General features: G+C 48.0%; 1 protein-coding gene across 2 annotated transcripts; it reads left to right on the forward strand.

Moving 5' to 3' along the window:
- Positions 1-9,380: 9,380 nt before the first annotated feature.
- Positions 9,381-15,948, forward strand: CLEC3B (C-type lectin domain family 3 member B; the record flags this gene model as incomplete). 2 transcript variants are annotated; one of them, XM_080339317.1, is made up of 3 exons in its annotated part: positions 9,381-9,496; positions 14,186-14,280; positions 15,548-15,948. In XM_080339317.1, 3 exons carry the CDS (start codon positions 9,381-9,383, stop codon positions 15,946-15,948), a joined length of 612 nt encoding a protein of 203 aa, XP_080195443.1. The 2 variants fall into 2 exon arrangements, with proteins under 2 accessions (XP_080195443.1, XP_080195444.1); XM_080339318.1 differs by having other exon boundaries at positions 9,381-9,486; positions 14,182-14,280.
- Positions 15,949-16,615: the final 667 nt, after the last annotated feature.

The following is a 16,615-nucleotide window of genomic DNA, read 5'->3' on the forward strand; positions in this document are numbered from 1 at the left end:
GACTTACCACAGGCAGTGGTTGGTTTTTTTCGGTCATGTATTGTTTAATGTTTCAGAAAATGGTTACTCTAAATGAGGATTGTAAGTTTAACCACAGCCATTCTCTGAGTAGCTGTTGCCTGGTTTATTACAGATCTGTGGTTGGATACCAAAAGGCTGCCCAGAGTTACTTCCAGGTTGAATCTTGTAACATGGTAATAACAGTGTATTTCTACATAGCCTTCCAGCTGAAGATTCTCCAAGCGTTTTGCAAGTTACATCACTTAAGATGCTTCGTGTCCCTTATCCAGATCCTTGTAATTTTAAATCATTTGTTAAGAGACCTGAGATGGGGGAGGAAGAAACATTAGTGTGTTTCAAGCATGTTAACTGACACCTCTGTGGAGGTGAATATATTTGCATTCCCTTTCCACTTCTTGCTGAGGATGATAAATATTTAGCCCATCTGAGATCTAGGCTATATGCTCAAGATACCTAAAAAGCAAACTCTTGCTACCTGAGCATCCGTGTCTGCTGCCAGCACGGAAACCTGTGCATCAGCTGTGTATACAAAAAGAGCTACCCTGGTCACAAAATACTTGGTACCAAGCACTTTCTGAGACTGTCACTGTCAATTAACGTGGTGCAGGTATCTGCAGAGCCTCCTCTAACCATACATGTCCTCCCTCTGGAGTTTCTGTAGCTGTATAAGCAGGCACAGAGCAAATGAGAGGGTGTGGTCTTCAGAAGGTCCTATTCCTTCCACACTCACAACATCCCATCTGTTGGCATTGAAAAGCAGTGGGGTAGAGTGTGACCCCAGTTCAGACTGGGACTGCTTCTGCCCACTGAGATATAAATAATGAGCCTGGCCAAAAGTATCATGCAGCTGCTGGTTGGGCTTGGCTGCCCCTGGAGGTTTGCTGCCACCAACCCATATCCCAAATGGATAAACAAAGCTCTGACAGGGGCAAAAGGGCCTACAGCTCTCCCGGTTCATACTACATCTGCCAAGAAATATTTGAGATTGTGTTTCTCAGGCATGCTAAGGGCTATGCTGCCCATTTCTATTTTCTTGGCTCTCTTTAACCCCTCCTTTCCATCCCAAACAAAAATAGCAGTTAGAGTTTTAATAGAGGCTTCAGCTGAGACTACTCCTGTTCCCATCTGGGCTGGTGGAAAGTTCCATGTGTTGCTGTGCAGATATTGCCACGTTTTCATTGACTCAAGTCCAGTAGAACTAAGAGGAAACATCTGTGGAACAGGATAGCTCTGTGTTTGTCCCAGAAATTAATTGCCTCTGCTGGGAGTACCGAGAGGCTGAAAGCTGTGTATTAGAGATGAAGAGTCTAGCAACTCCTGCTAGGCTAGGCTTCTACTTGTGTTGCCTAAAAAGCATCCTGCATTTTTTTTTCACTTCCTGCATGTATCCCAGCCTAAAAGTCTGTTTGACAGGGACAGTCCCCTTGAAGCAGGAGAGTACTAGGCTGCAAGTAAGAGGACCTGGCTGGTTTGCTTCTCCTGTTGCTTTAGATCTGTGTTCACGCTCAGCGTGATGCACAGCAGATTTGCCAAGGGCAGGAATCCTGTCAGCCCATGTTTTTGCAACTACAGTAGCTGTTCAGTATTGCAATTGTGTAGATTGGGAAGGAGAGAATTTGTTCTGCCCTGGGGGTAGTTTAGGCTGTGCGGAGGAGAGGGGCCATGCCACCTGCAGTTGGGCTTTATAGAATAGAATCATGGAACCATTTAGATTTGAAGAGACCCTCAAGATCATCAAGCCCAACCATAACCTAACTCTGGCACTAAATCATGTCCCTAAGTACCTCATCTGTGCATCTTTTAAACACCTCCAGGGATGGTGACTTCACCACTTCCCTGAGCAGCCTGTCCCAATGCCTGAAAACCCTTTCCATGAAGAATTTTTTCCTAATATTCAATCTAAACCTCCCCTGGCACAACTTGAGGCCATTTCCTCTCGTCCTATCACTTGCTACTTAGGAGAAGAGACCAACACCCTCCATGCTACAACCTTCTTTCAGGTAGTTGTAGACAGCGATAAGGTCTTCCTCTCAGCATCCTTTTCTCCAGGCTAAACAGCCCCAGTTCCCTTAGCTGCTCCTCATAGGACTTGTGCTCTGGACTATTCGCCAGCGTCCTTGCCCTTCTCTGAACTCTCTCCAGCACTTCAATATCTTTCCTGTAGTGAGGGGCCCAAAACTGAACACAAAAACTTGCTTCAGCACAGTCAGCAGATGCCACCGCCCCCTCAGCAGTGGGATGTTCTCCAGCCCTGCTGTGGCACTGTTTTGCTATGCATGTAGTAGGCAGCCACTGAGACCCAGAGCAGGGGGAAGACATCATCATGACTTGGTAACACCTTAGAAGAGAGCATTGTTCCCTCCTTTCCTTTAGCACACTTGAGCAAAGTGCAAGAGCAGTCCTGCAACTGGGACAGAAGCTCTTCAGCCTCCATGGTCCTGTTCTCCCTGCTCCCAACCCATTGCGTCCTGCTACATTTGTGCCTGTTAGCACTCCCCACTGCTGTGAGACAGCTGTTCCCTCCAAGGCAGTAGGTGGTTGCTCCTGTTAGCTGTGCCTCCCTGCTGTCAGGGGGGCAGCTACCAGGAACTGTTTTCAGGCTGGTACTTTAAATGCCTCATCCTTTGCTCCTTTTCCTTTGATGAAGCCCTGGACTCCCAGTTATAGTGCTCAGCCACGGCCAGGTGCTTTGGTACCCATCTCCTCACAGAGAGACTGCAGTGCCTCAGTTTTTCCTTGGATCAGCTGCATTTCTAGCTATTTGGTAATAAAGACCTTTTTGCTGTTCCAGCAAAGGAAAGTTAAGATCTCAAACGTGCTGCTGTTAATGACTCCCTGGTGTTGCTTTTAACCTCAATTTCATCAACTGGAACACTTTTGAGTAAGGCTGTGATTAACCTCTGAGCTTCGCTGTTGCTATCCTATTCTCAAGATTTGGGTAAGATGAGCAGCACAGGTGCCCCTGACTCTTCATGTCATGGCATTTGTAGACCACATTTGATCTCCCTGCTTTAGACTGAGAAGATCATAGTTACTCTGGCCCCTAGGCTAATGCCTTGGGAGGGGAAAAAGGACATGAAATGTCATCCACTTCTGGACATACAGAGGCCCTTCTCCACCCAGCTGGCATGGTGGAGACTGCAGCCAAGCCATTTGTGCATGGGCTTTGGAGGTGCTTGTAGCCACCAGCCTGCAGGCCCTCTCTTCCAGAGGAATGATCTCACTACGTGTTTTTGCTGTGTTTTTGGCAAATAGTAGCTTTTGGTATTCCCAGGGTTGGAAACCTGTGAGTTGAAAAGTCATGATCTGAATCCTACTTCTTTCCCCACAGAGACCAACTTCAATCTGATGAGGTTTTTCAAGGGCATGGGTTGCTTTTTTCCTGCTGTCTGATCAATCAACCTTTTCTATGAATTGAAAAAAATGAAGAAATTCACAAGGCTGATGCCAAAATTCTCTTACAATCCCTAATCCAGCATCCACAGCCATTTGAAAGCAAACCAGTCACTCAGAGGTGAGAATGACATGCCACAAGATCATAAGCTGGCAGAACTGCTGTCTGCTTGCCAGTCCTAAAATACTGACTTTAATTTCAACGGCGCCTTCACTTGAGCTGATGCTGAGACAAGCAGTTTCCTGCAGCCTGCTCAGCAAACCTACACAATTAGGAGTTTCTCTGGACTTTTGATTTTAGATTTAGACACTTGACTATGGTTTTCCTTTGGCTGGTCAGACTTTGGGACATGGAGGACAAGAAAAGCAGTGAAGACAGGTTTATCCTGAGCCCATAGGAGCTGCATGCTCCAAACAGAAGCAGGGGTGAGTCCCTTGATGCAGCTCCTTTTGGAAGCATGAGGATTTTGAGCATCTGGTAGCCCTTGAACTCAAGTTCTTCACATTTGGTTCTGGTTTAAGGCCCAAGGATCTCTTTTAGTGCAGATCCTTCTGTCCTGTGCTGCTTGGTGAGCATGGAGTAGAGATTTGAGCCATGCTTGCCATGGGATGTGATGGGAAGGCTCCCTCCTTAGGCTCAGAGCCAGTTTCCTAAAGTTGGTGCTGGGGATAACATTTTGGCAAAGTGCTGATTCCTTGGTTTTCCACATCATTGTCCTTATGAAAACCACCCTTTCCTGAACTATTATCGCATTCCTTTTCAATTGGTCTCAAAAACAATGATCCATAGATTCAGCTCTTTCCATTTTAACCTGTTCTGATGTTGTTTATGCTGGTGGAAATCAGGAATGACGCCAGCACGAGTTCGCGCAGCGGCGAATTAATACCAGACATTTTCTTCTGTTTGCCCCACTTCCTCGCAGCATGTATTTTACTGTCCACCGCTGTTTCTCTCCTCTGCCTGCTTGGAGTTCCTGTGGTGCGCTGAGACACAGATCCTCCATCCTGAAGAGTGGATTTGACCAAGGCAGCAGAGGTATGAAACCCAGTGTGCTGCCCCAGCCATAGGTCAAGCCACCAAGCTGCACAGCCCCACATGTGAAGACGCTATGGGTCTCCCCACTGTTCTGCGGTCAGCGCTGGATTCTTCCCAGAGGAAGGGGGCTGTATGCAATAAGCAAGCATCATTTGGCATTGTGGTGGGAGCCTTTGGACTGGTAACTTAGCTTTGAAAAGCCAGGTCTGGTAATTCCTGATCTTGATAATAACTGTGTGAATACTGTTATCTGGTTCACCCTTCCACTTTCCAGCCATTGTATGGCGGCACTGCCTCATTTCTTGACTTGGCGGTACCTGCTTATTTCCTAGGAGCAGAAACAAAATAGCCTCTGATCTTGCTGCCTGTTTCCGTGCCTAGCTGGGAACGAAATCACAGGTCTGCATCATTGCCAGGAGCATCCAGCTTATTTTCGTGGGCTTATTCCAGCCACTGTTTTGTTTTCCAAATGCAGCATCACAGCCTACTTACTGGGTTTCCCAAAGCCACGTAAACTTCTCTGACTGCTTCCCTGTGGCCGTGGGATGGTTTCCATAAGCACACTTTCTTCTGTCCTCTTTTTTTTTTCATCTCAAAACAGCTCCCTTCCAGCTAACAGGAGTGTGTCCAGGCTTAAAACAAGGGAATAAAGTTCTTTTATAGAGAAGTAAAATTTGTAAGTCCACAGACTTAAAAAATCATGAACAAAAACCTGGTTTCTTGGTGTAATTATAGCCTTTCTCCTTCTCATTAACCTTTCCATGAATTACCTGTTGCTCTCTTTCTCTTGGTGCCTGCCCCCTATCTCTCTGGTGGGCTATATGTGCTTAACGAGCATCCCAGCTGCTGCTCCTCTGCTTCTCTTTCAGGGCTCGCCTGGCCGAAACCTCGCTGCCGTATTCCAGCTCTGTTAGTTCATCTAATAACATGGATTACCTCTTCCCACCTCCCACGCCTCCCTTACATAAGAAGCGTGAATCATCGGGATCCCAAAAGCATGATGTCTGTCCAAAGAGCCAATTTACAAAGGACCATTGATATCTTCATTCTTTATTATAACTGGAACTGCGGCCTCGGGCTTCAGCAGGAGCCCAGGCAGGGAGTGGGCTGGGTATGGCCAAAAGACCTTCTTATAGCATCCTGGTTCTGGACCCATTTCAGCAACACTTCAGCTTGGTCCTGTCAGGTGGATTCATGAGCTTTTACAGTGCCAGGGAAGTCCCCTGCAAATAGGTGTTACAGCCAGAAATGAGATTTTTAAGTCTACCTCTCTTCACTTTTCTCTTTTTCAATAAAAATTATGGTGGCATGCAGCACAGAACCTGCCGGCTGGAACACGAAGCGGTCCCCTTGGTTGCAGACCTTCAGCGTGGGGACCCCGTGCTCGTAGAGAGGCTGTTGGAAATCTGCCCTGCCCTTCTCGTTTCAGCTGGGGAATCAGAGGAATGCAATGATCCAGCAGATCTCAACCACCCAGAAACCTGTGGTTAGGGATCGCCGTGAGCCTCCGCATCAGAGCCAGCTGTTTCATGTGCAGCAGAGAGAGCAATTTTTATTCACTAGTGTGGCAGGACGTGAATCAAAGCAAAGGCAGGCGAGCAAATTTGGAGCCAAGGAAAACCAGGAGGTGCTGAGTTACTCAGAGGACTTTGGATAGGTAAATGTTACTCAAATGTCAAGAGAAGGGAACATGTATGTGTATGTAGGTGTTTGGCATCTCTTGAGCTCCATCCCATTTTGGGATAGTCCAAGCAGGAGAACAGTAAATCCCCAAAATGTATATTCTCTTGCTTAAATTTCAGCGGGGCTGGGTGTGTGTGTGTTAAAGGGGAGTAGAAATCAAACCAATTCCACTTTGGCTTCAAGAGCTTGGTCTGCAAGGGAGCTCTGTTCAGGTAGGATATAAGGGCAGGGTTTTTCTTATTCAGCAAAAGTGCAAGGGAGGGTAACACAGCTGTAGCCAAACTAAATCAACAGCAGCTCTTTTTCCAGCCACACCCCTGTTTCTCTCAGACCTTTTATGCTCCTACAACTCCAATGATTCACATTGTGCTGGGTGGCAACTTAATTTTTCAGGAAAGGCTTAAGGCTAATGGCCGATGTCCAGAGCACTTGGTTTTCCAAAATTCCTGTCGGTCTTCTCTAGGTGAATTTCTTCCGCTTAGGTTGTTCCTGCTCCTCCTGCAGGAAAGACTCACATATTTGTGCTGCAGCTGCTGAACAACCACAACACCCAAAAAATGAGGCAGTGGTCTTGGTTTTGGCTGTACGGCTGCTCTGGGAGCTGTTGGGCTACACCAAAGTCAGGCTGGAACCCTGCAACGGGAACCGAGGGAAAAGAGCTTTCTTTGGGATGCATTCCTGTCATCCCAAGTCTTAGTCATCCTGGTTGTCTTTTACAGCTATGGAGCATTTAGAAGACTGAACATTCCCAAAACTGAGCGAAAACCCACATTTCAAAGTAATTTTAGTCACCTAAGCACTCAGGTGGCCCCAGGGAAGAACCCCCACATACTCAGCCTGACTCCAGGGTGGTGGGTGCAAAGCATCAACCGGCTGTTATGAAGTGTCTTGGTGCTTCAACAGACCTGGCCACAAGATACTTTGGATTATTGACAATCCTGGTGTGTGCCAGGTTTCTTAAGTTGGAAGAGCACCTGTAGGTTTAGACTCTCAAAGGTGCTGGAGGAGGAGGGGAAGCGATCTGGTGCCAGGTAGGTGCAGGACAGCCTTCCTCTTAGCAGGATGTCTGCCGTAGCAGGTCGAACATCTTCCCAGTTCTCTTCATCCCTGCTTTTGCCCAGGTCTGCTGAAGTGCAGCTCCCTTGCAGATTGCTTTCAGGACAAAGATGTGAGTGTAGAGGCCATGGCCAAGATCCCTTTCCCACCGCCTGGTGGGGTGAGGCAGAGCCAAAATAGCTCCAGCTCCCAGACAGGGTAGTGGAAAGGGCTGAAGAGCAAAATGATGAGCAGACCTCTGGTTTGGTTAAAACCTCTGGAGCTGTTGTTTTGTTTCCTGTCCTACAGAAACAAAAGCATTTTCAGAAAAATTAAAAGCACATGAAGCCACCGCATGATCTGGCAGTGGGGACATGTTTGCCACCAAAGTAGTCTCGCTCCCTTGGATGGTGCCACCCAGGCACCTCCAAGGTCTCAGTGAAATGCTGCAGCTGGGCAGCACCAGGGGTTTATGTTGCCACAAAAAGAATCACCAGTAGCTGCCTAACCTGCCAAAAATTCTCAAATCCCAAACCAAACTCAGAGTTAGGAGAACAACCATGGGCCTAATTTCCTTTTCAGCAATTACAAATAGATTACACAGATATGCTGGCTACAAATGGATACAAGCATTTGTTAGTACATCAGGGTTTGTAAAAACCTTCCTAACAAGAAAAGCAGGTACAGGAGTAATAAAAGCCTTACTGAAAGAAATTATACCCAGGTATGGGGTTCCAGAGTCAACTGGGTCAGACAGGGGTACCCATTTTGCAGCAAATGTAATCAGACAGCTGTATAAATCACTGGGAATGGAGAGGAATCTGCATAATCCAAATCACCTGCAGTCTTTAGGACATGCAGAAAGAATGAACCAGACATTAAAAGGAAAAGCAACTAGAATGTGCACACGCTCTGGATTCAAGTGGCCAAAAGCATTGAACTGAGCTCTATGGGATACTCGAAATGCACCATGGCAACCCCTAGAACTAACCCCAGCAGAAATTCTCTTTGGGAGACATTTAGCTGTACCAGGGACTTATATCCCAGCTAAGACTGGCCTGTTAGAAATGAACAGTTAGCCCCATGTGTACTGTATAAGCAAGAAGGGTTCAAAGACAGCAGAAAATATGCTCAGTGGTATCAGTCAGCACCACCAGAAATACAGGTGTGTGATATACAACTTGGAGATTTATTAGGATATTTTCACAGAAATCCCTGTCCTTGCAAAATTGCCATAGGGGTAGGGAACTATATGACCAAGGCAGCTGTCCTCACCACCTAGGATGGGAATCGCCATGAGGTGAGTGATTTACACCAGGACCACCCCAGAACTGGTGATTTGAGCCTAGGGCTGGGAGCCACCGTCCCTCCTCAGCCACTGACATAAGGAAAAGCAGCAGCAAACACCAGCTCATCCCCAGGCAGGTCCCACAGATGGCGAGGAGACTGCCACCAAGCAGCTCCCCATGGGCACGGCCCAAAGCCTTGTCCTGCAGCCTAAATGTGGGAGCTGGGTGAGAGCAAAGGCACAGCCCATGCACCACAGGGCTGCTGTGCCATGGAGAAGCAATGGTGGCAGGACAACCCCGTCAAGGCCACTGTGGAGCCGTTTTTTGAAGTGTAAGAGTTGTCCTCCACTTTGAGCAAGGACTACTTGAGAACAAAAAGAGCCCTCTGCCCCCCCTGCAGCTGCATGAGGCTGGGGATGGCAGGAGCCTCTGGCAGGGGGATAAACCAGAAATCCCCGTGCGGGCCTGGCATCACACCATGGTGGGGGTGCTTGGGCCCCCACATGCTCCCTCTGCAGCTGCTGGCCCCCTTCTGTTCCCTCGGCCACCCAAACTCCATCTCATGTGCGCTGAGCCGACAAATGAGACCAAACCCACAGCATTTTGCTAAGATCCATAGGAAATCATTCCACAGCCTTATGTTTAGTTTAGCAGACTTTCAGTAGATTCATTCCCTTCTTTCTCTCCATTATTTTTTTTTCCCTTAACAAAAACAAGCAGCACGCTAAGAAATGCAAACCCGCTGGGATGTTTTCAGCCTTGGCTGGGGCCGCCTGAGCCCCCCCGGGGCCGGGAGGCTGCCTCTGGCCGGGGCTCAGCGGGCGGCTTTCTGGGAGAGCCTTTTCTGATCCAAGCCGGTGTTCAGCTGTCTGTCTGAGGGCAGACTCCACTCGGCGACGGACGGACGGACAGACAGCAGCAGAATGGCACTCTGGGGAGCCTGCCTGCTCCTCTGCCTCCTCTCCCTCGCCCAGGTCTCCGGCCAGGAAAACAACAAATTCCGGCCAAAACCAGCAGCTTCCAAGAAAGGTAAGGAGCGGTGGCACCGTCCCAGTGAGGAAAACTGGTGGGGCTTGTGGGGGAATGCAATTACCATACCGTGTTCTAATGAAACTTTAAAAAAAGCATCTAAAAGCCTAATAAGGTGTCTATTTGTTCTTTTCTCCCTGTGGGAATGATTCCATAAAATAGCAAGGAAATGGAAGTGTTTTCGGCATGTTCCTACCTTGAATAAATTTGATGGGACAGCTCGGTCTGAACTTCAGAGGGTAACATATTTTTCTGTGTTATCTCCAAGGTTCACCCCAAACTTTTCCTCTGCTAAAATCTCCTTTTCTATGACTCCCTGCCCATCCTCATTCATTTTTCAGAAGCAAATAAGCGGCAGATGACAGGCTGCTGTTGTAAATTAGGAGACAAGAGAGGGCAGATCATATGTAATCCACTAAATATCAACATGAATCTTCATTTTACAACACTCGCCCGGGGTGCATGTCAAGCCCTACACGAGCTTCAACTACTCAGGCTTACCAGAGGGCAATGTGCATAAAAAGTTGCCTAAATTTTCTTTTCCCTAGTGTGGTGGGTTTTTTTCTCTTCTCTTTCTCTTGCTACTGTCCCATTCTTTTTCCCTCTGACCCAATGCACATCAATTCTAGGAGAAGGCAGGTAAGGAAGCGGTTCTTATTACACCTGGCAGCGTGTGAGCCTGCCTGATGTGACCGATGTCTGATGCTGTTGCATGGGCTTGGACCATTTCTGGTGGGTGCTTTCCTGCTTGGAACAAAGCTGGGAGCAAGGAAGAAGCATCCCAGGAATTCACTTGGCTGGGCTGCTCGCTACGCTTGCCCAGCGGCTATTTTCATCTGATCCCATCCTTGAGAAAATTCTCCTTTTTCTGCCATTAGTTCTTCCTACAAAATCACTGCATAGCTGCTTGTTCCATGTGGCTGTTTTCTAGAGCAAAAATACCTCCTTGGGCCGGCACAGGATATATACATGTGGTGCACTTAATGGATGTAGCAGGAAAGAGAAATGAGTTTTTTAGAGAAATCTTATTTTTCCCCATGTCACTGGAACTGCTGTTTGTAACCCACTGGTGAAAGCAAGTGAGAGAAAAATCAAGTGGTTGGAGAAAAGTCAGATGGTGGGAGAAAAATCGCTTTTGACAGGAAAATTTGTCTCCAATTTAAACACATTTGTCAGAGGGAAGGGAGCAAGCTTTTTTTTTTTCTGAAAATCAAGCCATCTCAAACAGCTGGTGTCAGTTTTTCTTGAGAGCTTCCAGGATTCTTTTCAAAGGAGAGGTCAAGTTTTCTTTGGGGAAAAGAAAACCCCAAACTTGGCAATTTTTGGCCAGCTGCATCCAGCCTCGTGGCAGGTCAGCCACCCTTCCTTCACTGGAAACTTCCAGCATTTCTTGGTTACCTTTTTTTCTGATTTTTACCAACATCAGAGGGTGGAGAAAGAGGGGGGAAAGCACTAAAAATCCCCCACAGAGTTCCTTTTTGCCCCCAACCTCTTGCAACATTCAAGCCGCAGGGGCTGGGGCTCCACTGCTCCTGCCCTGAGGGAGGGCAGGATGGCCCCATCCCATCCCAGGCCCCCAGCACCCCCTGTGCCAGCTCACCCCGTGCCCTTCACCAGGGAAGGTTGAGCAGGGTGAAGCCACTGGAGCGTTGGGGTGTTTGGCTGGATTTATTTTTTTTCAGTCTGCACAGCCAAACCACAAATGTTAGAAAAGAAAATGATAATTCACGCCAAGTTTTTTATCTTTTTATATTTTTTTTTTTTTTTTTTGTAATTATTGTTTACATTTGGATCTGCTTCAGAACACAATATGGTGCTGGTTCAATATGAAAAATCCGAACCATAGCATTCAGAAAATGCTGAGATAGCACATTTACTTTGCCTTCTGTTGGGTTTTTTCCTGCCTCAAATTGCTCCCCAGTGATTTTTCCAGACCCAGCGGTACAGCAAACTCTACACAAACCTTGATGTTTTGGAGGCAGATGGGATTTGCCTTCCTCTGGTGGCCACAGGGGTCTCGCCCAAAGGGTTGCCCAGGGGAGGCAGGAGCCGTGTTGGGCAATGGCAGCCCTGCCTGGCGGGTGATGGCACCTCCCAACTCAGGGGTCCACACTGGGAACCCACTGGCCTTGGGAGGGGCTCCCCTTGGTCACAGCTGTGGCAAGGTGCTGGGGCCACAGGAGAACCATTCTGGTGTAGCTCTCACATGTACTTTTAAGGTAACTGGAGCTGATCATTAGAGTCTGGATGCTTAAATCTACAGGTAAATCTTGGAGTACAGATGCTCTTCACAGAAAATGTCAGTGAACATTTACACTTATACAAACTCAGGGTGAGGGTGTTCAGTCCCCTGCTCTGATCTGGGGACAGACTGCAACATGGGGTGACTTTTTCCAGCTGGGACATTCAGGAAAATGCCTGGTGTCAGAAGAAAAACCAGTGGCCAGGGAGGTTTGATGACAGACATTGTGAACCAGAGAGATGCATGCCCCGCCAAGGGACAAGAAACCTGTTAGGATGGGAACAAACTGGATGATGCTTGCCCAGGCAGAGCTGAACAACCCAGATATAGATCCAAATATCACACTGGGATAGTTAAATAATCAAAATGAATTACAGAGGGATTTTGTTGTTATTCATTGTATAATTAGGACAAAGAAAAACATGCAAGAGCTCCACTTGCAGCATTGAATACATTACTGACCAGGCTTTCAGACCAACAGACTATTGTGACCCACATCCTTTTGTGAGTCTCCCTTTCACCTCACCTCTGCCCGCGCTTAATCCTGCAGCTCACGGTTAACCACGCAAGAACCTGCTCCAGCTCCCATGGGCAGCGCTGGCAGCCCCCATGCTGGCTTCAGTCCCAGCAAACCCAAGCTGTAATAGCCTTGATCAGGGGCTTCAGGAGGCCAGCCCTGAGGAAATGACAGCGCAGAGAAAAAAACCTCTGGCAACTCAATAGAAAACTTGATGTTGATGCAGCTGCGGTACTTGCTTTGTAGCTGAAGCGCAAATTAACCACTCTTGGTTCTCCCCCACGACGTCCCGGTGAATGAGCTGATGAAGGAACCCCCTTGTGGCCCAGGGCTTGGAAACAAGGGAAAAGGGACAGGACACTTAGGTAGTTGTCACAGAGATGTATCACCTTGCGTAGCAGGGACCCTCTAGATGGGAGCCCACTAGCAAACCTGGCTGGAACAACATAAGGAGCTGCCCCAGCAAGAATCAGTGTCCTGCCATGGCCCTTGGGTGTTATTTAAACTTAAGGGATATTTGTTCTGCTGCAAGACTAGCTTGCATGGAAAAAAAAACCAGCATTAATTAGCCGTTTCCCACAAAATGTTCTCATCAAATGCAGCAAAATAGTAACTAGTGCCTCAATGTTAAGTGAACCCATTGAAGTTAATTGAGCAATGTGTAAAGCAGCTTAATGACCTCCTTCTGATATGTCTGGATTTTCATATTCATGGCACCATCTAATCTTTGGGCTTGTGGTTTTGGTCTGCATCCAAGCTGCTTCCCCATTTACCTGGCGTGTTGCCTCAGCTCCCCACCTCTTTGACCCTCGAGGAAGCCCATCCTATTGCCTTCATGGGAAAATTGTCTCCTGTCCTTTCACCCCATGAGAACCACCAGGTGCTTACACCAGGCCAGGCAAAGCAATAGGAGCAGCAGAGATAGTGTAAGGAATACAAACACCTCAATCTCCCACTACCTCCAAGGCATAATGGTCCTTTTGTTCCTAGACAGGAGAAATCCAAGTATGATTAATAGGTGGCTGGAGCTCTTGCAGAAGCAACACACTGAGCAGGATGTAGGATTTAGTATCAGGCAGCAACCAACTACGCAGCCAAGGAGGCATCTTCTCATAGCAGGAGAACAGCTCTTGCCAGTTTTTGGGTACCTGCACAGGGGATGCTGAAGGCAGAGGCAGCTGTGATGGCCTGAGGGATGGCGTGGTTGGTGGGCTGAGGGATGGAGTGGCTGGCGGTGCAGGGGCGGATCTATCAGAGGTACCACAGCCCTTCCAGCCTCTTCCTGCTGAGCATCAACCCAGTGAGCAGGAGCTTTCCTACCAACGCACCCATGAGGGCGGACTAAGGACTGCATAAAGACAAAATTTTGTGCTAGGATGCTTAAGGAAAGACAGGAGGGTGTGCTGCAAATAGAGGGAGAGAGGGCCTGTTTTTGAGGGATTTTAAAAAAATAAAACCTATTCAGCAGCAGCTTTAAATCCCCCACAAAACACTCGTGTGTGGCAGGACTCCTGCTTAGGAGGGGCAGCATCAGATGGTGCCCTCCTGCATTTTGGGAGCTTAACCCTGGTGCAGCACCACTCAAGGCAAGTGCCCTACACAGGGACTCCAGAGACAAGCCTGCACCTTGCAACACTGGTGTGTGACCGCCCCCCTTTCCCCAGCACTGCAGCAGCAGCCCAAGGGGAGACCCCCTCCATCACAAAGCCCTGAAACCCCATCTGAGAAAACTGGGCTGCCAGTGGAACCAGGCTAGTGAGCAAACGCTCATTCTGATGGATATGAAAGGGGACACAGGTGTTGACTTTGTGGATCCCTTTTGTTTGTCTTTCTCTAAGGGCAGCGTAACAGGGAGTTTTGATGATAGGAACAGCTTCAGCTGCATCCTCCAGGGACAGGGCCAATGTTCACGCTCCTCCCTTGCCTTCTCCAACAGATAGTGTGAGCCTTAAAATGATTGAAGATCTGAAGGCCATGATTGACAACATCTCTCAAGAGGTTGCTCTACTGAAGGAAAAGCAAGCACTCCAGACAGGTAAAGGACTCGCTGCTTAGCAAGCGACTACAATTGGTCCACATGTTTTGACAAGACATGCCCAAGCACCCCACGACAAGGAGTCTATTGTGGGGAGAGAGAGTGGGGGCTCGCTGCAGTTCCTCCAGGCAGATGGAGCTCCTCAGACGGTTAATGATGAGAGTGTGTGGCCCCGCTTTATGTGTTAGAGCTTCACATTTGTACAGCTATGGATATTTCTATGACACTAAGCCAGATGTTCATTTTACTTTATGAATCAGAGGGATGGATAAAATGGATTGGTCTCTAATAAAATGCAGTTTACTCTTCTGTCTGAACCCCAGTGACATGGTGACCTGGTCTGTTATACATACTATGGTATTGCCCAGGGAACCTCACAGGAAGCAAGTCCCACCACGCTTCATTGAACACACACAGAGGACAGTACCAAAATGTCCATCTTCCAGCCATGCTCCGTGGTTATTGTGTGAACTCCAGCAATGTTGGTAGGAGAGGGATTTGCAGAACATGAAACAGAAATGCAATGAAAATGCAAGTTAAGGAGAACGCTCTCCTTAAAAGAAAATGAACACAAGCAAAATCAAGACTTTAGAGCCAAACTTACATTCATTGAGATGTAATTGGTTTGGATATTAATGCATGGCTCTGATTAGTTATTGTTTGGCCCAAGTACCCTGCACTCTCAGGGTTTAGAGCTTAAAGGAAAAATGAAGTAAATAGCTATTCTTAACAATAAAATCAGATGCAAGTAGAAATTTCTTCTGAATACTTCAAACTAGGCAAGCACAACACTTCTGATCAAAGCCTGTTAAAAAAGACATTTTTTTTCTCATGCTTGCATAATTATGATGATTGAATTGGAATTGCAAACTTTTTCCCAAAACACTCGAACACCCGTCAGCACCCATCTCAAGCCTTGGCTCCAACCAGTTTGTCAGAGGAAGAGTAGCAGCAGCTGGGGAAGAGCAAGGCCAAGGGAAGGGGCAGGAGGACCATGGCAGCAGCAGAGCCCAGGAGGGTGATGGGGGCACCCCCAGGTCCATTTTTCCTCATGGTTTGCAGACGGGGAGGGCTTGAGTCCTGCACAGGAGGGAGAGACCCCTGGGATTCCCGTGCTGCCAAGGATCGCTGTGCAGCCTAATAAATTAAGTCTGTAGTGTGGCTGCTGTGATTGCTGCTGCTGCTGCCTCTTCCTGGGCACGCTTTTATAAAACGAATTAATTCGCTTTCTTTCTTTTTGTCCTGTTTTTTTTTGGTAACCTCTCAGTTTGCCTGAAAGGCACCAAAATTCACCTAAAATGCTTCCTTGCGTTTTCGGAGATCAAGACGTACCACGAGGCCAGTGAAAACTGCATCTTGCAGGGGGGCACGCTCAGCACCCCCCAGAATGGGGAGGAGAACGACGCCCTCTACGACTACATGCGCAAGAGCATTGGCTCTGAGGTGGAGATCTGGCTGGGCCTCAATGACATGGCAGCAGAGGGCAAGTGGGTCGACATGACGGGCGGCCCCATCCGCTACAAGAACTGGGAGACTGAAATCACCACCCAGCCTGACGGCGGCAAGCTGGAAAACTGTGCGGCCTTGTCGGGGGCCGCGGTGGGCAAGTGGTTCGACAAGAAGTGCAAAGAGCGGCTGCCCTACATCTGCCAGTTCATGATCGTGTAGTGGCGGGGGCCTCCCCCTGCCCATCCACCCGCCACCTGGGTCTTACCCCTTGGCAGCAGGATTATAAAGCTATAGGTATGTGTATGTGTACATGTACATATGCACGCACGCGCGCGCACGTTCCACTAGAGTCACTCTTTGCAAAGAAAGTCGTCACAGCTCCACATTGGGTTAGAGAGCGTTAGAGCATTTTGTTTGGCCACATCCAGCCCTGTTAGCAGCTGCATTGTTCTTACTAAGGCGTGATTTATAGATATATTTTTTTACACAGGGAATTTTATTAGTACAGCTCAATTGTTTTGGCAAAGACACAGTGCCTCAGTCCAGCCTGGCAAACAGCCACCTCGGCTGCCCGAGGCTGTCGCTCTGCAATGTCCTTTCCCACCTCGCTGAGCTTCGTTGGGACACCAGCAAAGCTAGTTCCCACTTTTTTCTCCTGTTTTGCTTCCTGTAAGCCCTGGCAGCGAGGCACACAGGATCAAGATCCTCATCCCTCACAGCGCCCTAATTCAGGCTCCTGGGGATCGAGGTCCTGTCTCAAAAAGTAGAGAGAATTTGTAATTTTTTTCTGAGAAAAGGGTTAAAGAAAAAAAAAAAAAACAGCAAAAATGGGAAAGAAATGCAGGTCACACCAACAGTTTAATGAAGCCCTGCTGATGCTGATTTG

The sequence above is a fragment of the Nesoenas mayeri genome (assembly GCF_963082525.1).
Source record: "Nesoenas mayeri genome assembly, chromosome: 2".
NCBI classification, from domain to species: Eukaryota; Metazoa; Chordata; class Aves; order Columbiformes; family Columbidae; genus Nesoenas; species Nesoenas mayeri.